The 22,257-nt window shown below is 47.0% G+C and overlaps 3 protein-coding genes across 4 annotated transcripts; all 3 read right to left on the bottom strand.

Annotated features, from left to right (window-relative positions):
- Positions 1 to 1,266: 1,266 nt before the first annotated feature.
- On the bottom strand, positions 1,267 to 4,658 carry LOC104365532 (G-protein coupled receptor 35). 2 transcript variants are annotated; one of them, XM_009972345.3, is made up of 2 exons: positions 4,429 to 4,658; positions 1,267 to 3,045 (listed from the first exon to the last, which is right to left on the bottom strand). In XM_009972345.3, exon 2 carries the CDS (start codon positions 3,017 to 3,019, stop codon positions 2,084 to 2,086), a length of 936 nt encoding a protein of 311 aa, XP_009970647.2. In that variant the 5' UTR covers positions 3,020 to 3,045; positions 4,429 to 4,658; the 3' UTR covers positions 1,267 to 2,083. The 2 variants fall into 2 exon arrangements, with proteins under 2 accessions (XP_009970647.2, XP_032857553.2); XM_033001662.2 differs by lacking the exon at positions 4,429 to 4,658 and adding an exon at positions 3,834 to 3,979.
- A 4,049-nt stretch (positions 4,659 to 8,707) lies between these two features.
- LOC104365541 (G-protein coupled receptor 35) lies at positions 8,708 to 14,623 on the bottom strand. The gene is made up of 2 exons (XM_033001661.2): positions 14,481 to 14,623; positions 8,708 to 12,744 (listed from the first exon to the last, which is right to left on the bottom strand). The coding sequence occupies exon 2, from the start codon at positions 12,730 to 12,732 to the stop codon at positions 11,764 to 11,766; it is 969 nt and encodes a 322-aa protein (XP_032857552.1). The 5' UTR covers positions 12,733 to 12,744; positions 14,481 to 14,623; the 3' UTR covers positions 8,708 to 11,763.
- Positions 14,624 to 16,352: 1,729 nt separating this feature from the next.
- LOC104365550 (G-protein coupled receptor 35) lies at positions 16,353 to 21,941 on the bottom strand. The gene is made up of 3 exons (XM_009972367.3): positions 21,842 to 21,941; positions 20,936 to 21,116; positions 16,353 to 17,587 (listed from the first exon to the last, which is right to left on the bottom strand). Exon 3 carries the CDS (start codon positions 17,557 to 17,559, stop codon positions 16,618 to 16,620), a length of 942 nt encoding a protein of 313 aa, XP_009970669.2. The 5' UTR covers positions 17,560 to 17,587; positions 20,936 to 21,116; positions 21,842 to 21,941; the 3' UTR covers positions 16,353 to 16,617.
- Positions 21,942 to 22,257: the final 316 nt, after the last annotated feature.

Here is a 22,257-nt window from a genome sequence, read left to right on the forward strand (position 1 = left end):
TGAGGAACAGTCTATCAAATTGAAGTCACAAAGATGCATATGTTACTACAGTGATGCAGGAGACCCATCAGCACACAGGGCTGGGGAAGGCAAAGTGTGAGCCCTGCTGCACCGAGCTGAGCAGTGTGAAATCACTACCAGGCCCATGTTGCACCTTGGGCTGAGCCAGGAGGAGATCACAGAATCATGACATGGTTTGGGTTGGAAGGAACCTTAAAGATCATCCAGTCCCACCCTCCTGCCCTGGGCAGGGACACCTTCCACGAGCCCAGGTTGCTCAAAGCCCCGTCCAGCCTGGCCTTGAACCCTTCCAGGGAGGGGGCAGCCACAGCTGCTCTGGGTACCCTGGGCCAGCGTCTCACCCCCTGCACAGGGAAGAATTTCTTCCTTAGATCTAATCTAGATCTACCCTCTTTCAGTTTAAAACCTTTACCCCTTCTTCTATCACTACATGCCCTTGTAAAAAGTCCCTCTCTGCATGCACAACCCCATTTGTTGCTGCTTTGATCTTTTCAAAGAAAATGTACAGGTAGAAAAGGGGAGAAACCAACCTCCCTAAAAGGTCTTTTTTGCAGCTAGAGCCTCTCCTACTCCTCCTCCCCATTGTACAGTGAGCAAAGGCGAGATCCTGCTTTCAGATTTTGTGATGACAGAGCAGATATCCCCACTTCTACCTGAATCTCTCACAAGCATGGTGAGAAGCCTACAGTCTCTCGGGAAGTTGTCAGGGCTTTGCTACTGTCCTGTGCAGGTGGCGTGGGCTTTGCTGGGCAGCAGTGCAGCCACGGCCCGGGTGGACGGAGGGCTCCGCTCAACCATTGTCTGCAGCAGGGTCTCTCCTTGAGGCGTCTCCTCCATTTGGCATGTGCCTTGAGTAGGAGGAGATGTAAAGGCCGAGCTGGGCGTGGGGGCTGTAGGGCTGCTTAAGTGGAGGCAGAGCTTGGCCCAGCACATGCAGGTGGATGAAAGCCCAGTCTGGGGTTGGGAGGAGTGAGTGGAGGCCTGGTATGACCCATCCAGGGACAGGGGGCCCAGGGCTAGTTAGTGGTTTCACCTACTTAGCTGTTTGTGACTAAGCGTGTTTCAGGGTGGCCTGCACCACTCTGCCTTTGAAAATCCCAGTCTCTGCCACAGCTCGTACCCATGGCCTCTTGTGTGGACATGAGGGAGATGAGCTGTCCCTCTTGGGGACACGCAGCAGAGCAGATCCCATACCATCTGAACCCCCGACCTTTTCCATTTAACTCATTAAGAGACTGAGCTCTGTGCTGGTAACACAGCTTTATTAATGTTGGTTTCTTTGGAACTGCTTGCTGCCATTTTCTTTAGACAGTCCTTTACATTACAAAGTTGAATAGACCCCTAATACAGAGTCCTTATTCCCTCTGCCCTGCCCAACTGTTTTGATAGTAGTTTTAATGCCATTTGACTAAAATGCTTTTGATGTAAATTTTTTCCCCAGAACAAGCAATTGCAATTTCTTCTGACCTTGTATTGCAGTTGATAACCATTTTGTAGCTGTTAGGTAGTATAAATGGTACTGTAAAGTTGTCTAAAGCAACCGAAATCTACCTCTGCTACTGTGACTGTGTATTACTACCAACTAAAACCCAAGACATTTCTGGCTTATTAAAACATTCTGCACTCTTTTTCTGCAGTTGGTTTCACTTTGACTTTTTTTTTTTTTTTTTTAAATTATATTTGGAATAATCTCTTTCTTTGTCACAGCTGCATAAAAAGATAATTCAAGGTGGGGGCAAGGGACAAAAAAGCTCCCCTTTACCTCTGGCTGTACTTGTTTTGGGATTTCTGGGAAAATGTAAGACAGTATTTGCACGGGAAAGCTATCATTTTACTTGAATTTGCATAAGGTAGAATTATCAGTGGCAGCCTAGATCATTACATCAGGATCTTCACTGCTGCAGTTGTCTGAATCAGGGCTAATTTTCATGTCTGAGTCTTTCCCATTAGCAGAAAGTCCCTCCATCCCACTCACACAAAAAGAAAGTGTGAAAGTTTGCTATTGAGTCCCAGTTGAACTTGAACATAGCAAGTATAAAATGTGCGCTGCATGTGTTTTGCACTAACGTGTTATGCATGGGAGCTGAGTTTCAGCTTCTTCACTGGCTTCAGATTTGGACTTCACTAGCTTGGGAGATGCTTCCTTAAATTCCTTATTGACGAAGTAGTAACAAACAGCATCCAGGCAGCAGTTTGTGTTTGCGAGGACTGAGGCAAGGTGAACAAAATTATTAACCCTCTGTATTGCAGAGCAGTTGGAGCTGATAGAGTCCATTATAAAGCGAAGGAGATGCCCGAGGTAAAGAGGTAAAAAGCATATGATGAACACAGCCATGTTTGCAGACACAATGTAAACAGCCTTCCTGATTAACTTTTCCTTGTGACAAATTTCATTCTTCTTTCTTATGAGTTCTGCAATGACTTGTATGGAGCAATAACTCAAGACGATCAATGGCATGAAAAACCCTGTAATAATAGCACACAGTGTGATCACTGAGGGCTTAACAGAAGATTTTTCAAAGCAAAGTTCATCTTGTCCTCGGTCCTCTAACATTTTAATGATGGACATCACACAGATGATGACTATCCAGAGAAGTCCCGAAGCAAAAGTTGCCTTCAGCGGTGACCTCAGCACCTTGGCTCTCAAAGGGTACTTGATTGCAAGGTACCTGTCGGCTGCTACAACAGTGATGATAGCGATGCTCATTAAGCGGTTTATGAAATAGCCACCTTCCAGAGCCAGGCACCATCTACCTACCTTCAGCTGATGGAACTGGGATAAAGTTTTAAAAGGCAAAGTAAAGAGCAGCAAGCAGTCAGCCACAGCCAAGTTGACCATGTAAACTCTGGTTTCTGTCCATTTGCCGAGTTTGCAGCAGAACACCCACAGTGCCAACACGTTCAGCAAAATGCCCAAAAGCAAAACTGGAATGTAAACACACAGCTGGACAATTGGAAAGCTTTCAGAGGCTGTGATATTGCAGCTGCTGAGGTTCATTCTGGGGGTATTAAGAGGCACAGTTCCTGCAAAAGCAGATAAAACCTTTTAGAAGCTGGACTCTTGACTGAGTTCGTGATTAATTAAGATAGTTCAGGGCTTTACTAACAGTGAAAGCCAGATCGTAGAGATCACTCTGCAGAGCAGAGCTGGCTGTAGGGTACCTACTGGGAAGGGGAGGGAGTGGGACATGAGCCTGATCAGTTGTGGAGGAGAGAAAAGCACAGGTTCTTAGTGGGTCGCATGCAGGGAAGATGGCTTGTGGACAGCAGGGGAAAATTCTTGGGCCTCTGTTTTAGGCCAGACTCAGATCAGGCAGCAACAGGTATCCTGCATCTAGGAGTTATGTGATCTGTTACAACCATCTCATAATGGAAAGGGGATGCCTAAACCCAGTTCTCATCCTTTCTCTTGTAGTGCTGCTCAGGGATCAGTGAGCATCCTCACAGCTCAAAATGCTCTGGGAGATGTGCAGCAAATGGACAGCTGTCCTCTTTCAGTCCTGAACTGTCTCTGCATTACTTCTCATTAGTGATAAAAGCAATTATTAGTACATTTTTCATTAGTTTTTAGCTGCCATTGAATCTTGTACTCACTGGTAGCAATTAGTGGTCTGCAGAAAACATCAGAGTACTGGAGTCTGCATGATACCTTTCAAGGACCATGAAATTTGGTCTTCATCTCAGAAATATTAGAGCAATCAGCCACAATTCCAAGACTGAAAGCCCCACTAGTTCCATGCCAAGAAATGTGACCAAGAGCCGCATGAAATCGAGAGATGAGCTGTATCTGGTCTAGCAGGTGGTTGTATTACCCTGGACAATATTGTTGTTTGCCCTCCTGCTTTGGTGGAGTTGATGCAGGAGTATATTCCAGGTACAGCTGTTCATGGACAGAAGAGACCTGGGAGGTCTGAGATGTCTTTGGATTTTCCCTGCAAGGGGATCATGGCTCCATGGATGCAAGTTCCTGGGGCAAGAAAGCATCCCGCGTGATCCAAACCATAGGGCAGTGCTGCAGCATCTATGTGTATCTGCAGCGCTCAGCTAGCTTTGAAAATCATGCTGCTGAGGAATCATGCAGGAGACCTCTTTGGAGATGAGGAAATGTACTACAGCCAATATCTGCAGCAGCTTTGTGCTTTGGACATGAGGAATGAGTTATGATCCCAGAATATATAATGGTAGATTGTAACAGATAACTGGGACATCCAGCAAAGGCTGAGACAGCCCTTAAGCATCCAAAACATGTCCAATGTGGCCAGTATCAAAATAAGCCTGTGAAAATACATAGGCTCCAGCCTTCTCTCAGTTTCTCCATCACGATTTTGGTGTCTCACCATGGCTGGGGAACGGGTGAGCCTTGCAGAGCTCAAAGAACCATGTCAGCAAATAGCCAGGATGAATTACCTGTTCACTTGCTGTCCTTGGAGAGAGTGAATGTTCCTCCAGAGCAGCTGCGATGTGACGTGCAGGTATGCTGAGCCCTCCTAGCAGTGCGCCTGGCATGTGACCAGCGAGGTGTCCTGCATGACCATTTGCCAGTGGCTGTGACAGCAGCAATGCTGGTGGAGGAAGCACCCCCACCCCTCCTCAGTGCATTTCACAGGGGTTGAGCTTCCTCTGTTGCCATTAGTGTGGCACGTACCACCCCCTGTTGACTGATGAGCCTGCAATAGCCCTGCAGCAAGGTGAAATGCTCATCTGCCATGCAGCCCTGTAGTAGTTCCTCCAGCGATGAAATGGCTTTGGGTTTTTCTTTTGATTTACTTTCCAGTACCTGATGTTTCCCTGGGCAATGCCTGTTGACCTTTCTTGCCCAACGGTCTGTGCATATTGCTTGGAGGGGACCTGGTTTCCTGGAGGGTCCTGAGGTCTTCTCTCTGCTACTCCTGCGGGGACTGACACTGCTTGAGCCCCAGAACACAGCCACCCCAGCAGGCCCCCAGTCCCATTCACGAAGCTGTTGGAAAGGGGAAGGCTGTGGTTTGCAGACAGTTTTGTGATTATTATAACTGAGTTTTGTTCTGAATCACGGTAATTCTCTCACCTTCCATAGTACTCATCAACCAGCAATTCTGATAAAATGTGGCACAGTGACCCTGTGACCTGCTGACTTTGTGACTTCTCTGTGGTTGTAGGTGCCTCCTTGGCTGTCCATTGCAATCCATTTACAAGAGCTCAGACAAGTTGATCAACAAGCTCAAAGGTCCCACTGTTAATACCTTGAATTGCTGTCTTGGGCAAACAGATTTTGCCTTCTCACTTTCCAGGTCATCTTAGAGTAGCTTCAGGAGTATTTCTGTATTGTCTGTCTGTACTTTACAAACCAACCTTTGAGATTAATTACTTGCCAGGATATAGTCAGTAGAGAGCTTAGCTTAAATACTTCTCCAGAGTTTCTAGGGACTGTGCTTGCCTTTCTTGTGGCTCCCTGGTGGATGCTTATAAGTAGTTACTGACCTATCAGTACACCCAGCTCTGATCTCCAACCACCATCATTTTCATGTCATGGTCTTTATTAGTACTTTAGTTTTCACACTCATCCAGCTACTGAGTTGTGATAATTTCACCTCTGCGCAGAAAACACTTCACTTTGCATCATCTTCAAGTGTTGTCCACACACTCCTATTGTCTGTGTCAAGGCAATCACTACTGGTATTAACTGTGAGCAGTGAAAATCAAGTACGTTCATAGCATGATGTTTCCCATCCACATCTTGGTGCTGTGGTTGCCAGACGAGGGCAGCTATGTTTGCCCACCAGCCTGGTGAGGCTTCAGGGGAGGGACAAACCAAGTCATCAGGCACAAAGCTGTTGGCTGTGATCAGCAGGTTCACCAGGATATGCCAGATCAACTCAACTCCAGCTACCAGCAGGCAAAGCTACGATGAAGTGTTATCTGTGGAGAACTTACGTGTTTCCTGACACGGCTCTCGGGTCCCTGTCTGATTCTTGGACACTGCTGGGTCAGGATCCTCACGCTTCTCTTCATTCCACCTCAGCTCCCTATCAGCAACCCTCCAGACTCTTGCAGCTGCTTACGGCCCCCTTCTTCCACCATCCAGTCACGGGTTTTATCACTTCTGCCGTGGATAAATGGTGCTCACTTGCTCTTTCCCCCAGCCTCCGCAGTTCCACCTCAGCCCCGTGAATGCTGCCACCACGTGGCGCAGGGCACGTGACACTGGGGCTGCGTTCTGCCTCCCTTGCTGGCAGCTCTCCCTCAGGGTGGTCCGGGGGCCTGCCGCACCGCTGCCTGTGCGAAGTGCGTTACCGCTCACAACGTGCTCAGAACGACCTTTTACTGACGCCAGTGTCTCCGGCACCATGGCTGGAGAAGTAATTTTCTTAGTGAAAGAAGCCAGTGAAACAAAACATTCATGTAAAGGGAGGTGCCACTTAGGTTTTGCTTCTATTTGTTCCCTCCCATCTATCGTTATTCAGATGTGTTGTGAAACTGTACATCTTTCAGATCTGAGCTTAGTAGAGCTGTTACAGGCCAGACCCTTTGCTTTCTTCCCCGCCCTAGGGAAGGGGCTGTGTGTGGTGGTTTCTGCCCCCTGATCCTGATTTGACTGACTTATTAAAAAGCTTTGCTGCTGGTGTGAGATTTCATGTGCCAATTCCTTTAAAATTTTGGACTACTTGGGTTCCTCATCCTTGCTGAAAGCTGTTGCAAAGTAGTCGGATGGTTTTCAGGACATACCCCAACAATTCTGTTGTTTTTATCAGGAGCAGTCCTGGGTGATCTCACTTCTTTGCTTGTAATTTGTATGTAGATTTTCCTATCTAGGAAGAATTTGCTAAGATCCATTTGATCTTTATACTTCTTGATCTCTAAGACTTATTTCTGTTCTGCATAATCGTTTTTCCTTCCCTTGTAAGCTCTTCCAAGATGACCGGCTCGAGGCTGTTTCCCAGCAAAAGAAACCCTTCTTGTGAGGTTTTCCTGTGTTCCCAGTACAGATTGCTAATAGACAGGACAGCTCAAGTTTGATGGGCTCCTGCCTCCCTCTCTGCTGGCGAAGGTCTCGGTCTCCTCTGACTCCCAGAGATTGTTCCTTGCTGGCTACAGCTTCTGGCACATCACTGTGGGACAGGCCCCCTGGCAAGGTGAGAAGTGGTACCGGTACCTCCTCCACATGTGTGAGGGGGACATGGGGCACTGTGCTACCCTGCAGTGTTCTAGTTCTGCAGTGCCTCTGCCCTGTGTGGGTTTTTCTCCTGCTTTTCTCATGGGAAGAGATGGTGTTGCAACAGCAGATCTTGACCAAAGCAGAACTACAGGGCTGAGAGTAGAATGTGTTAGTCTTATTTTTAGCATGGAAACCTGTGAAATGGCAGTGCTAGGCTAACTGTATCAACTTTGCACAGTGACCAACCCTGTCTGTCAAGACTGCTTCCCTTTCCCCCTTCCTTAGCACTACACAGGAACTGAGCAACAGCAGATAATGCTGTTGCAAGGCTCTCCTCTGTACTGCAGCCATCTCCCTACCCCCACAGCATCAACACCGAAGGGATTGGCCGTGTACTTCTGTGCAAACTATACCAGGGAGGGCATGGCAAAGCCTGTGCCCCCAGCTGCCTGCCACTGTTTCGATGCCTGCAGAGTCCCCTGGAGCCTGCTGGGCAATGCTCGCGACTGGAACTGTGCTGAGAAAACCAAAAATGCAGAGTTACCTCCAAAACCTGAAAGCAGCACCTGACTCGCTAAAATGCAGAACTCCCCGATGTGTGTCCTTCATCCCCTGGGAGAGGAGTGCTGCTGGAGCCCAAACCTCTGGTGAGAACTCACATTTCAGGCCTGCCTAAATGCCACCAAACAGCAAAACACTGTCTTATGCCAGCCCCTTCCTTCCCTGCTTAAAATGGCTAAAAATTCTAAATCTGTTGGCTACTCACTTAGGAGGAAGACTCTGGATTACTTTGTAGGCTTTTCCTTGCATTTTTTTTTTTTTTTTCTCAAGCCTAAATATTGACTGCAGCATCAATTTGCTCATTTAAAGTTTAAGCGATTATTAGAATCTTTTTCTTTTAAGGGGCAGAGAGATTATATCTTGCTGAAATGTTAGCAGAATGCAATGGTCCAGCCCTGCTTGTTGGAGCTGATGATGTACTGTGGTTGCTGCTCTCCACTGTCGTTAGCCAGACTCTTGTCCTAGGAACTGGGAAAGATTTGTGGATAACCATGCCGATGTCCTCATGGATTGCTATTCCAGTGCTGTATGATAGCTGGGAGTTGGTTGTGGCTCAGATGCTGATAAATCATCTGTTCCGTTTACTGGGAGCACTTAAGGAACTGAAGTTTTGTTCAGACTGAAGAAAGGTGTCAGAAATGCATCATAAACATCATTATAACTTGATACGTGAACCAGATAATATTTTTTGTCCAAGGTAGTACATACTTCTTCAGGTAATCAGAAAGTTCCTTGCTCATCTTTGGTTTGCACTAGAAATATCCTGTTGTAAGGCAGATCTGATATCATGGTAGCTAAGTCTCCTCTCATAATCTCCAGTATAGATTTGGTGTTAATAATAGAGGACTCTGATGTATAATGGTAATAAATGAATATTTATAGATATATTACTATGAGATAGCTTTATTTTCACTTGCAAAAGAATGTTTCCTTTTTTGTTTTCGTAGCATTCAGTACAAACAACAAAAAATATTACTTAATGATGACAAGGATATTGTGAAGTCAACAAATTTCCACTTTACAATAAGAAAAAGGAACACAATTTTTAAAATGTCGAACATAAATGGTGGGTGACCTCAGTTTACTGCTACAAGAAAAAAACATTCAGTTTGTACGGCTCTATATGCAGTAAGCTTGGCTTCCTATAGAAATATCAACTATAAATTCTTTAGTGCAGCTGTTGTACTGGTATTGGCACTGACAGGGAGTAAGCGAGTGGCTCTGTGGTGCTTAGCTGCTGGCTGGGATGAAACCACAGCAGCTGTTTAGTTTAATAGAGTGCCTTGTCTGTGGTCTTATCTTGATTTAAAAATTATAGGCTTGGGTAAGAAGAAAATGCTCTGAAATTCTTTGGTTACAAAACAGTAGCAAGTGGCATATGAGACCTATACATGAAGCCACATGCACAAAAGCATTATTGTTTTTTATTTCAGATTAGATGACCTAATTGGAGCCCCTTGTACATTGGACAAAGTACCCCATGTTAACAGGGAGAAAACATGAACATGACTGGGTTTGCAGAAAAAGTAAGTTGTTTGCTTTCTGGATTAACAGTAGGATAACAGGTTGATATGAATCGGCCTTTATATTTTTTCAAAATAATAAAAATTTTCATAATAATCTGTGAGGAACAGGCATTCATTATAACTAATGAAGTGCAAAACCCCAGAAGGGGATCCCCCAGCCAGAAGTGTTTTTGAAGGCCCTCTGCATTGTTTCCAAAACCAGAAGTCTTTTTACTTGCTGAACACCACTTGCCTGGACAGGTAAGTAATGCCTGTCATGAAGATTGACAGCACACCATAAAGCAGAATGGGCATAACGGGGACCCTAAGCCTCTTGCTATCTGAGGATAGTTAATTGCAGCATATTTGTTGACATCTACAAGGGTGGCAACACTCAGGCATTTCCTTGAGCAATAGATGGTTTTTAAGATCAGGCACTCTCTGTCTCTTGTACCTTTTCCTGTCTTTGATACATTATTTAATGCTCTGGTATTTCACTGCAAGCAGAGCAAAAGGGTTGTGTGTATATGTGACCAACTTGATCACTGCACACTGTCTGGCTCTCATTCTGCCTTTTAAAGACTCTCGTCAAAGAAGAAAACCGGGACATAAATGATTAACTGAATTACCTGAGTAGTTTCATCCATTTTTATGCTGCAGTTGCTCACTGCAGCTTCCATCATGCTGAGACCTCTGCCAAAGTATTGACACAAAGCAGGTAGATCTAACATTTGGATGGCGAGTACTTTCTGTGATGGGAATAGTTGTTTCCTATGTTGCTTGGCCAGTGTCTAGACAGTGGTTTCATCATGTGGTCTGCAGACACTAGAAAGTCACAGGTCACTTGTAAGGGAACTATTTGTATGTTGTCACTAAGAAAGTTAATCATCTGTAGATTTAAATTAGTAGAATATGGGTTTGCATTCCCTGGAGGGATTTTTAGGGGTTTAAAAGAAGATGCTGAAAGTCAAGGACTGTAAAGCCAACTGAGATATAGCTATCACATGCATTTCAAAAACTCTAATATTTCCCACGCTGACCTTAAGTTATTGAAGTGACTATGTGGTAAAATGTTAGATGAAATTTCTATGCAGATAAACATGAAGTAGTCACATCCTGACACTGGCTCTTCTCTCAGACCAGGTTTCAGTGTGGGTTGCTTCCTTCTGATGCCCCAGGACTTCCCTTTGTGACTTAATTGTTTGAGCTGCTCTGTTGTCCTTTCCCTGTGGACTGGGAGGATACGCCGTGCATACTTAGCAAGCAAGGGTATTATGGAGGAATTTGGTACCCGGAAAGCCAGACATTAAAACTGATGCCTGGTGCAGGATGCGGCTAGGGTATGTCAAGGTTCTCTGTATAATGCATGGAAAGAGTTAAGTATCTCAAAATGAGGAGCAGGAGAGCTGTTGAACCCTCACCATGCACTGTCCAGGCAGATGAAAGAGAAAAGAACCCAAATCCAAAACAGTGCTTCATCACACAGTACAATGCTGAGAAGCCCTCTGCTGTGGGTCTGCCCTGTCTCTGCAGAAGGGCCGTACACACCCCACTCTCACCACACCTCCTCTGAAAATAGCTCATGGATGCTGAGGGAGGGATCAGGACTGCACCTGTTTCGTGTTGCTCACTGCTGTGTTCTGGGCATCAACACTCTTGCAGTGTGAGGCTGCGACAACTCAGGCAGATGTGATCACCTCTCATCAGACAGGACACCCATTGAAGATTTGATCCCATTAAAGTACAACGACAAACCTGCTGCCAGGGCTTGTGGGTGTCACTTGGGTGAGATTAGATCTTCACCCCTTTATACTTGGTATACACAGTGCTAAGGGTCTCTTCTGTCGTCCACAACAATTTGCATAGCTCAGTTTTTCCATGCAGTAATGGCTTTATTTATAGCCACAGTGATTTTAGTCTCAAAAAAGGCCTGGGTGTTGCCATAAGCTAATACAAGTGTTATATGACAGGAATGGAGCAAAAGTCTCAGGCCATTGCCTGACTCCTGCAGTTTACTCCATGCACAGCAAGAGCTGCATCCTGGCAATAGCTGCAAGCTTCAAAATTATATAGGTTGTCAGGAAACAACCACTGTATGAGCAAATTCTTTGATATGAGTAGCAGAGATGTATCAGGTTTGGCATTGTAGCACAGGAGCTTTTTCTTGTTTTTAAGATATTACAGTACTAGATGTGGATTTGTGTGTTGCTTTAAGGGTACTCAGTGTCCTATGTTTAGCTGCATGATATTTACAAATAAGTTCATGGGGCAAACAAGGTTTTATAATCTGTTCTCGATAACACATGGCTCTCCCTCTTGACCAGAAGATGCCTGAAGGTGTGATACAAGAATCCAAGACAATAGTCAGAGCTGGAATCAAGTCACTTGAGGACAGAAGGACAAAATTCAAGTTGATATCAGACCCCTTGGAGGGAGTTGTCCCTTTTTGCAGGTATGCCTGTACCTACAATGATTGCAAATACTGTAGGTGATCCCATTCCCCCTGCCTCGAAACTTCAGCAGCACTGTGGCTCTTAACACCTATAGTGCACTATTCCTTGTTTGTGTCACGACTTGATCTGTCGGTGGCTGTGACTCTTGGCTTTGGTTCATCTTGGACCTCACTGATATACAAGTGGGAAACAGAGAAGGAAATTCTGGAAATTCCTTGGCTGCAAAGTAATAGCAAAATGCATCCAAACAGCAGTTAGAATTTGCTAAGCATGCACAGATCTGAATGGAGGCTCTGACTGCCGAGACCAGAGAACAAGCTTGAGCAACATCCACGGCAAACCGCAAGAGCAGTGTGATGTGGAGAGGTGAAAAGCATATGATGAACACACATAAATTCACAGAAATGATGTGGATTGCTTTCTGGATTAACTTTGTCTCATGAGGGTTTGTGGCCATCTTGTTTTTGAGACATTTGATGACTTGTACTGAGCAAAAAATAACAATCCCTAAGGGAATAAAATACCCAAAGATAATGGAGAATAACAATGGATAATTAGGTTGAATGGATTCTTTCCGAAAGCAGAATTGTTCCATTCTTTGATGAGATTTTAGACGCATGTAGGAATAAATTATCAGTGTTATCCATAGCAACCCACAGATAGAAGCTGATTTCAATGGGGATCGAAGAATCCTTGCTTTTAGAGGGAACTTGATCGCAATGTATCGATCAATTGCAATCAGGGTGATGATAAGGATGCTCATAGGCATGTTTGTAAAATAGATATTCCGTATGGTGAAACACAGCTTGTCTGTGGGATGGTTGTACTTGGTAAAATATATCAGGAAAGGCAGGGCAAAGAGCAGGAAACTGTCCGCAACCATGAGGTTGATCATGTACACCCTGGTCTCGGTCCACCTCTTGAGTTTGCAGCAGAAGACCCAGAAGGCAACCGTGTTCAGTGGGATCCCCAAAGAGAATACTGGGATGTAGATAATCAGTTGAAATAGCACAATGCTATTCTGCAGGGTGTTGTCATCTTTGGTGCAGTTCTCCATGATGAGCTGTCTCTGCAAGAAAAAAGTGCAGGCATGAGACTGAGCTCAGGGACAGGTCCTCTGGGCTGGGTCCTGCTGCAGTGCCCCTGCTCTCACAGATCTACAGCTCCTCGTGCCCCTGCGCTGCACATGTAGGCAGCCCTGGGGGGGTTCAGTGGCCCATCAGCACCTATCAAGTCTATCCCTCAGCCATCAAAGTAACACTGTCACTTGCCACCAGCCAACATAAAAACACAGAGGTAACCTTCTCTTGCAGCTTCTAGAGGGTTTGGCCTGCCTTGCCCACCCATTAGTCCTGGTTTGCGCAGTTCGGGTAATAGCAAAGGGTCTGCAAAGCAAAAGGGTAATTTTTGTTAAATAAATAGATATATCTTTACTGCTGCTGTGGTTTTCAGAGAGCCACTGGCTTTAGGGCAGCCTGAAGCAGAGCTGGGCAGCATTCCGCCTTTGCCCCCTTGTTTTGCTGCTGAATTCAACCTGCAGGTTTGCTCTGGGTCTTGCCAGGCCTGTGAACCCCCCCAGGACTTGAGCCCTTCCAGCCATAAGGCAGCTCAGGTGGCTTTACTCCTGGGGTGGTGGGAACGCTGCTGGTGGGTGGGTGCCTGCTGCGGGCAGGTTGCCCCCAAGCAGAAACCCATTCCTCTCACTGCAGGGTGCTGGGAAGGAATAGCTCAGCAAGGGTACCACCACCAGCCCTAGCAGGTAGCAAGTCTCCAAAGAGAGAAGGGAAAGTGAGCACACCTGTCTGATCTCAACCTGCAAAGATAGGAAGCCCAAATGTTGCTAGAGCAGAAAACACGAATCCAAGAACTTAGACTATCTCCTGATATTCCTTTAAATATTTCAAGGCATCTGCTACCAGCAAGGAAGCTGCGGAGGATGAACCAGGCAGTCTGCAGCTCATAAAGGAAGTGTTTACAGTGAAGCAGAAAAGGAAGGCACTCAGATTCCTACAATCTCTTATAAATACATTGCCTTATAAGTCAGCAGCTTCTAAGCATCAACATCTAAACTGTAGTTAAAATGTCCCATTGCATGAACTAAGTGTACTGTTTTTAGTGTCCGAGACTGGGAGATGGATCTGGCAACCACGGAGGAAAGTGCGGCACCTGCCCAAGCACCAGAACTGGTATGGCATTACTGAACCACGGGGATAACAGTCACTTTTAGGGTGGAATTTATGGAGGAACAAACACACAGTGTGTGTCCTGGCTCTCTTGGGATTTCAGACTTACAGAGCCTCGGATGCACTGTGGTACCACCTACCCTGCAGCCATTCCCTGCCAGCCTACTGTGGCCATTCAGCAGTGCAAAAGCCAGACTCTGCATGGATAGCACTGCCCCAAGGAGCAGCTGAGCCCTCCGGGCTGGGCTGGGCATCCCAGCTCCATCGAATCCCCTGTGTAAGCCCGGAGCTGGTGGCAGTTCCCAAGGTCCTGTGACACAGTGAGCCTGGAGCTGGGTGTCCACACTCACAGAAGAGGGCTGGTAAGAAGCAGTGGTGTGGAGCCACAGCGAGGGACGAAGACCCCCCTGAGTGATATACATGGCTGCAAAACAGTGAGGCGTAACAGCTGTGAAAGCAGGAGGAAACCTGAGGCATCTGTGTACAGCTCAGGACTGACCCATATGTTAACAAGCAGGCAGCCCTCACTAGTGCTTCAGTTAAGAGGTGAGAAAGCACACCCTGAAGTACTGAGCAGAGCACACAGCCATACACTGGTGTGGGAAGAATTAAAAGAAATTACCTGCTTCTTGTGGGGCCGTCAGGTGGGTTTAGTCCCCAGAAGGGTTGCGGTGTAGATGCTGGTGTCCTTGCAGGGGAGAGGTGTCAGGGCTGTGGGTGCCAGTGCAGGGTGCTGCTCTGTGAGAGGCACAGCTGCCTGGGAGCCTGCTGTTGACAGCTCGGAAGTGCTGAAATGCAGCAATGAACTCTTGTTCCCCAAAAGTGCTTCATTTATCACCTTTTTCTGTGATGGTTGAGTCTCTGGTGCCCTCTGTTGTTCCACTCACATCAGCTCAATGCTTCACCATCCTTTTTTCCACCCAGTCTGTGCTCCCCCCACTCACCTCACACAAACTAGTAATTAAAATTTAATGGTTTTAGTTCTGAGAAAACAAATAATTTCTGAAATAAAACCCAGAGTGGTTGCAAATTGCCCTTCTGGCAGTGAAAGGCCCCCCAGGGAGCACAGAAGCCCATGCAGCCTCCGGTGCTGTTGCAGAGCGTGCCCCAGGTAGGCAGCGGCGGGCACATTGGTGCTCATGCACCCAGTGACAGTGAGCCCGGGGCGAGGGGAACCAGCACGCTACTCTTCAGTGTCTTTGCAAGAAAGGTGACAGAATTTCTGTGCCTCTGTGAAGCAGCCAGATTGTCTAGCACTGCTCATCAGCATCACTGAAAAGCCTAAGCTGGTAATGACAGTCAGTGCCAACCGGGAATGGGCGACGGATACCAGTGTGGCAATGAGCGTGCTGTAAGTGTCAGGACCTTTGGAAACATGTTTAAGAACGTGCCCCAGTGGTATTTCATAGTCATTTTGATGGCTTTTACTGCCAGTTGGCTGCAGCAGTTACAGTCCCATCTATGTGAGCCAGATGATGGGAGCCAGACTCTGACTCCCTCAGGATTTGTCCCATTCACGCGTGTCTCCTGAGCTCACAGTCCCAAAGGTGACAACAGCAGATTGAGCAGCAGCCATGGGCTCCCTGAAGAACAGAGGTAGGTCACAGGGGAAACTCTGTAGGTGGGCAGGGAAGACTCTTCCACGTTGTCTCCTGGAGCACTCTGAGCAGAGCTCAGAGGCCATTTTGGAGACGTTTCAGTATTTAGAAAGAAAAAAAAAACCCACCCTAAGGAACATTTGAATAACACGTAAGGGTCAACCTGCTCCCCATCTCCCCTGACTTTTTGAGGTTGCTGACTCATGGGCAAATGCATTGCCCTCATGGAAATGTTAGGGACAGCACTGGGGACAGGCTGTGGAAAGCCAGACCCAGCAGTGTCCAGCTGGGGGGTGATACTCTGGCTCTGAGCTGCTTTGGGGAGGGTGAAGCTGGGGCCCAGCCTGGTGCCACAAGATAAATGCAGGGAGTAGCAATGCATGGGTGGCAAAGGCCTAGGCCGTGTTAAAGGTGCTTCTGCACGGGTGGGAGCATCAGTCCCTTGGGGATGGCTGCTCTCAGGAGGTCTGTCTGTGCCAGGGCTTGGCAGGGCAGCAGGAGGGCAGCCAGCAGAAGGACTCAGATCTGAAATCTCCTGGACTTTGTGCCTTTATGGCACTGGACAAATCTTGCTTTCATCCTAAAAGCGTTCCTTTGCATCTATCTGACCCACTGACTTGCAGGGGAAGGGCAGTCAGCAGAGTCTAAGCTGTTTTGTAGGGCTGTGTAATTAGTAATAGGCTGGTACCACCTGGACCCTTCCCAGCCCAGCAGAGGAATACGATAAAAATAAACTGGATTATTTTAATAATGCAAACAACCTGAAATACACAATGAGGTAAATCATGATGTATTCTTTTGTACATGTTGGCAATAAGGATCTATTGACAAAATGAACTAAAGCAGGGAGAGATACACGGGTCACCTGTCTTCCTGCAAGAGTAAGAAGTAGGTGCTGGAGGGTGGAATGGAGACATGTTAATGACCAGTGATTACATACACATTTTTACACATCTCTGTGAAATAACTTATTTGTTTAATAGAAGCAGAGTATAAATCACAATTAACTTAGTAATGCTAAACCTAACAAAGATCTCCCTAGAGAGAAAGAGCAATAGTTATCCCAATAATGCTGAAGCTGTATCTTCTCTTGATGTTACAGACTTGTTGTGGGGATTTGGGGATTTGGTGGGTTTTGTCCCCCCTGCCCACCACCTTCCTTTAGGAAGTGAGTGTCTGCAAGGGGTGGATTTGATCTGTTTTTTCAGTGCTGGGTTTGGGCAGTGGAAGAGCTTCACAGAACTCATTGGTCACAAAGTAGTAGCAGATGCTATCCAGGCAGCAGTTGGACGTGGCAATACACCTTGTCACAGAGGAGAAGTTCTTCATAACCTGGAGCAGGAAACAGGTAGCTCCGACACTGTCCATTATGAACCTGGCAAGTAAGCCAAGATAGGATGGCAGAAAACATACTAGAAATACAATCAGATTTGCATAAATAATGTGAACAGCTTTCTGGATTAATTTCTCCTCTGGTGAATTTGTGTTCAGACGTTTCTTAAGGTTCCTGATTACTTCTGTGGAGCAAAAAGTCAAGACTGCTAATGGAAGAGTAAAAATGAAGAAAATGTAAAACAGGCTCACACCAGCAGGTGCAGTGGTATCCTTCTGAAAGCAGAGAGTGGCGTGTCTCTGCCAAAGCTGTAAGATGGCACTGATTATCACACAGACCCACAGAAGCCCACAGAGAAGGGCAACCTTTGATGGAGACCTGAAGGTCCTGGCTTTCAAGGGGTGCTTTATGGCAATATATCGATCAATGGAGATAAATGAAATTATGTAGATGCTCGCTACCATGTTGATAAAATACATTGCTTCTATAAATTGGCAGAGTTCATCTCGGGTTGCCTTATTCCAGAGCAAATAGGCCATGGAAGGCAAGATGCAGATGACAAAGCAGTCTGCCAAGACTAAATTGATTACATACACCCTTGTTTCTGTCCACTTCTTTGTCTTGCAGAAGAACACCCAGAGGGCAAGGGCATTAAATAGTGCTCCAAAAATGAAAATTAGGATATATAGAGCAAATTCAATGAGATGAACATGGTGATATAGTTCTAGACTTGTGACACTGCAGTTGTTGGATACATTCATTGTCCTCATGTGTAGATGTTGTATGGTGTTTTGAGACCTGAAATGGGAAAAGACATGGTAAGACTTTACTCCTACCTCTTAAAAGATGCATAATTCCTATTAAAAAAGGGTACTTAAGCAAATATTTACTTTGTTATGAATGCGAATTGGCATCTACAAAGCTGTCCTTCTCAGTCAGCCTGTAACTGGGATTCATCCTTTGTCAAGCTTTGATTATGTTTATTCAGATTATGAGTAAATATCTCAAGGTACACTTCCAATAGGACATGGCAGACAGCTTCTATTAAATCAGGGGATCTTGAATAGGAGGGGGTGGAATAGCACTCAGAAAAGCCCCCGTGGGGGCATCCTGTGACAATATGAACACTAATTCCTTAAGGCAGGTCATGCAAGTGAGGTAAAATTACCCTTATCTTGGTTTTGAGCTAGGCAAGGATTGCAGCAACCCCAAAGCCCAGCACTACCCATGGACAAATTCTCTTCTACCAGTTCTGCTGTCTTGGGAGACAGGCTAGGGGAGTGAGGGGCTGCAAGGGCCTAGCAGATGTCATTTGGTAGACATCCTCATGCTCTGGCTCTGATTCTCCACCAGGGAGTTGGAGAGCAGAATGAAACCCTAAAGGAGCGAGTGAGGCATGCTGCTCTCCGTTTCATTGGGAGGGGAATGGGGAGTGAAAGAATTAACCTGATTTTAAACCCATTTGTTCCAGGAGAGAGTACAAGTCTGCAGACGTAAAGCAGAAAGACACATCTGAAAGAGGAAACGCCAGTGTAAAACAAGGAACTTGCCATAAAGGGCTGCATTAGATGGTTCCTGCTCAAGGCAGGCATCCTGACACCGTGGGAAATCCATGAGATGGTAAGTAGTACATCTCTGTCCCACTGGCTACTAGATGTTTCGCAAGAGTATTGGTTGTGTGAAGAGAGTGAGTTCACGGGCTGATAAAAATCAGCTTTCACCAGACCCTATCCTATACAAAGTGGTTCTGTGTGACATACACATGGAACAATTCTCTGAACTTGTGATTCTGTGTATACGTCACTGAATTGCTGCTTGCATCTGAATGTACTTTGGAAAGAATTTAACCTTTTAATTTAAAATAAGGGGTTTTTTGCCACTCTAACAGGAGAGTGATGTGGTGAGGGATCTGGTGAAATCCTAGAGCTTTCAGAGATGTAGGAAGGGACACCATGCCTGCACATGCCTGATTGAGCCATTATGTGCCTCTGCAAGCAATGCAGACCTTGTGGTCAGCTGGTGAGGGCACTGCCTGCAAAATCAGACTTCAGTTCTGAAGTAACTGATAAACACACAAATAACTCAATTGCTGGGGGGATATGTAAATGTCTTGGGCCCTAGCAGGCACTAATGTGACTCCTGCATAGTGTATTCTCCCAATTCTTGTGCGCTCACATCTGGGTTTCCCAGTAGAGGCTTGCTGTTCACTGCCTGCACCCTGGAAAAAAAGCTGACAGCTGTTAGCCGAGGAAAACCTCTCCAAACTACAGTAAGTAGCAGCAGGGAGACACCTTACATCAAGGAATGAAGCTGCCACATCCTTATGCTCACTAAGTGCATGAGGCAGATGTCTTTGCTGGCATGGTTGGTGGCCAGGCTGGCCCTGGTCTGCAACGCCAGCAGAAGCCTCCATACTGAAGTACAATGCAGGCAAACCATGCTGGTGTGCTCTGCAGTGTGAGAGGGCTCTGGCCAACACCATCTTTGGAGCCAGAGATGTGACCCAAATGCAGTTCCCAGTACCAGATCTCATGAGTGCTCTGGGCCACGAGGCAGCTCAGAGACTGGAGGAAGGAAATGAGCCAGAGGGTTTTAAAGCAGGTCACATAGCACAGATAGGGTATAGCTGAGCACAAAATGTCTATAAAGAGATGCAGTTTGATAAACTAACTATATCCTGTGGCTGCTGGAAGTGCTTAAGGTGGGGTAGATGAGACGGCTGCAATATCAGAGGGGCCAGGAAGCAACCTACAGCTGTGAGAAAAGGATGGAGATGGCTGTAAAACAGCGTCTTGCTGATGCTGGAGGACCAGGAACAAGCTGGGGCTCAATGAACAAGGTCACCAGTATTGTGGAGTGTGTTCTGCCTTCCCCCCACCATAGGCTGGGGAGATCTGGTCAGCAGCTGTTTCCCACCATGGAAGCTGGTGACTGGCTGGGGAGAAAGGCCAGGGCTGGGCTCATTTCCTCCAGCAGCTCAAGAAGTAACAGGCTTCTTCCAGACCCTTAACAGAGAGGTTTGAGGAAGAGAAGCCAGGCAGAGGCTGAAGGCACAGTAGCACTGTGGTGGCAAACACCCAGGTTTTCCCAGAGGGATGCCTGTAGGGAAGTAGCTGCACCAGAGGCGGGAGTCTTGTGTGTAAAATCCTCCTCCCTCCTTGTCGAGGGAGCTCAAAAGTAAGCAGGTAGTAGGGAGGTGAGGGGTGAATGTGATGGGTGAAATGACTAAGGACAGCACGGCAGCCGTGGTGAGTGAGGGAAGGGATCTGGAGCCGAGCAGAGGGAAAGGAAGAAGGAAAATGGGATAGGAAGTATGCTATACAGCACAGCACCTTCTGCATCAGCTGCCTTTTAACCTGCCACCTCTGTGGCAACTGCCCTGATTTTCACCAACATTCCTATAAATGCTGTCAGCAAAGATTTAACAAATATGCTGCAGAGGTATAAGAATAAACTTTGGCAAGGCAGTACTTCACAGGGGTATTAATCTAACCATGGGCACTACTGGCCAGGCCCTGTACAGCAAGGTGACCTGTGAGGGAAACACAGCCAGAAAGAGTGAGCAGACAAACTGCCTCCATGGCAGAAGAGCCCTGGGTGAGGGCCCTGCCACAGCACTTAGGTGAGCGGCTTTTCCTCTGTTTCCAGAAAGCATAAAGAAATCTGGAAACTGCCTTTGCTGACCTTGCTGTTGTTCACAGCTCTCTCACACAGAGTGATCTAAGGCATAGAACTTTTTTTCTTGTTTGAAACTTGTGTTCTTTCAGGCTCATCTATCACTGCATCCCTTGAAAATGGTGATGTAGTAACCCTAATCACGGAACTGCTTTGAAAGACCCTGGAAGGGGATGCAAGGGTTCACTTAGACAAAAAGAAAACTCTTGGAATCACTCATTTCCCGTGTTGGGATGAATTTACTTTCCAGTTTCCAGGTGCTGTTAGGGAGTAATATGCTGTCATCTTCCAGGTAAAGTACCAGGAGAATACCTTGGAGTGAGAACAGAAACTGAAAGGCTCAGAGGTTGCAACCTACTGCATGGACCCTGGCATTGTAGGGGTCTAAGCCTCCTCTTCCTCCTCCCAGCCACAGCAGGACCCTGAGTATCAGTGCACAGAGAGCAAGAGAGAATGAAACAGTGATGTTACCTGTAGGTTTAACGCCACAAAATCAGCAGAAGGTCCCGCTGGAGGCAGGGCACATGGAGGCTGTGCAGCCACACATCCCGGGCAGGAGGAGCAGGGTCAGTCAGGGACAGCTGATGGGGCTGCACACACAGGGAACCAGCAGCTCACCGGTACTTGAGGGTTTCTATAGCACCTCCTCCTACTGCGTAGGAGAAAATTTCATGCCAGTTTGGTCTTGAATATCAACCTGATGACCAAATAAACGGTGGCAATACTTTCCAGTGAGGTCTAGCGCCTCATCATTCAGCGCTTTCTAAAACGGTACGTTCAAGGGCTAGCAGTGGTACTCAGTGACTGTGGATTTTAAATGCTGTGCTGCAACCTAAGCTAAGCAAGGCCAGGAAGATGTGATATCTGGTGTTGGATGACCCCGTGCAGCTGGAGGTGCAGGGCCCTCCAGCTGAGTGCTGAATTGAGTCATGCTTGCATGGCTCTGGGTGGGGAGGTGGGCACACTGAGCAGCTTTGCATGTAGTGTAGGCTCTTTCTAGCCTGGAGAAAGTCTCCCCAACCCTCCTCAGATGGAGACTGCTGCATCCAAATGGCTCCTTGGGATGGGTTTGGTGCCTGGGACAGGGATGGAGCAGGAGATATCCACGATGGGGCCAGTGGCAGGGCTCCAACCTGCAATCCTTCTTCAGCACAGGTACAGCCAAAACACCCAAGAGCCTCAGGCTGGCGAGTAAACCAAAGCCTTGGCATCTCACAGGGGTGACAAAAAGCATCACTTGTCAGACCCTGCATTGATTGAAGTGGCAGGGGGAGAGAGGGCTGTAAGCCCCAAAGGGCTCAGTGATGGGCTATTTAATTGGTATCAGTAATCAATGTGCAATATAGCTAGTGGGGAATTGTCTTGCTGCCCACTTACCCTTAATATCTGACCAACTGTAACACTTCTTCATTGCAGTGATGTTAATAGTAGTTGTCAGCTTATAAAATAGCATGATAGGTACTCTTCTGGCTATGTGAGCTGTGAGAGAAGAGAAGCCTGCTGGCTCGAGCTCGGCAGTGAGAACACGCAGGCACTGGTGTGGTGAGTGAAAGGTGGCAGGATGCTGAGGTGTCCGAGGGGTCCCTGGCTCGGGAGGCCATCAAGCAGAGGAAGGGTTGCAGCACAGCTGTCTGGCAAGGCTGTGCAGGGCAGGGGACCTGACAGAAGAGCCTGAAGTTAAGACCCACTCGCCCTGCTCCGCCACCAGGCTTACGCACTTTGCAGCCACCCTACGACCGCAGGGATCTGCGTGCTGATCACAGCCCTCAGGAGGCAACCAGGCACCCAACACC

This window comes from Tyto alba, unplaced genomic scaffold, assembly GCF_018691265.1.
Source record: "Tyto alba isolate M040663 unplaced genomic scaffold, T.alba_DEE_v4.0 Super-Scaffold_10, whole genome shotgun sequence".
Classification (NCBI taxonomy): domain Eukaryota; kingdom Metazoa; phylum Chordata; class Aves; order Strigiformes; family Tytonidae; genus Tyto; species Tyto alba.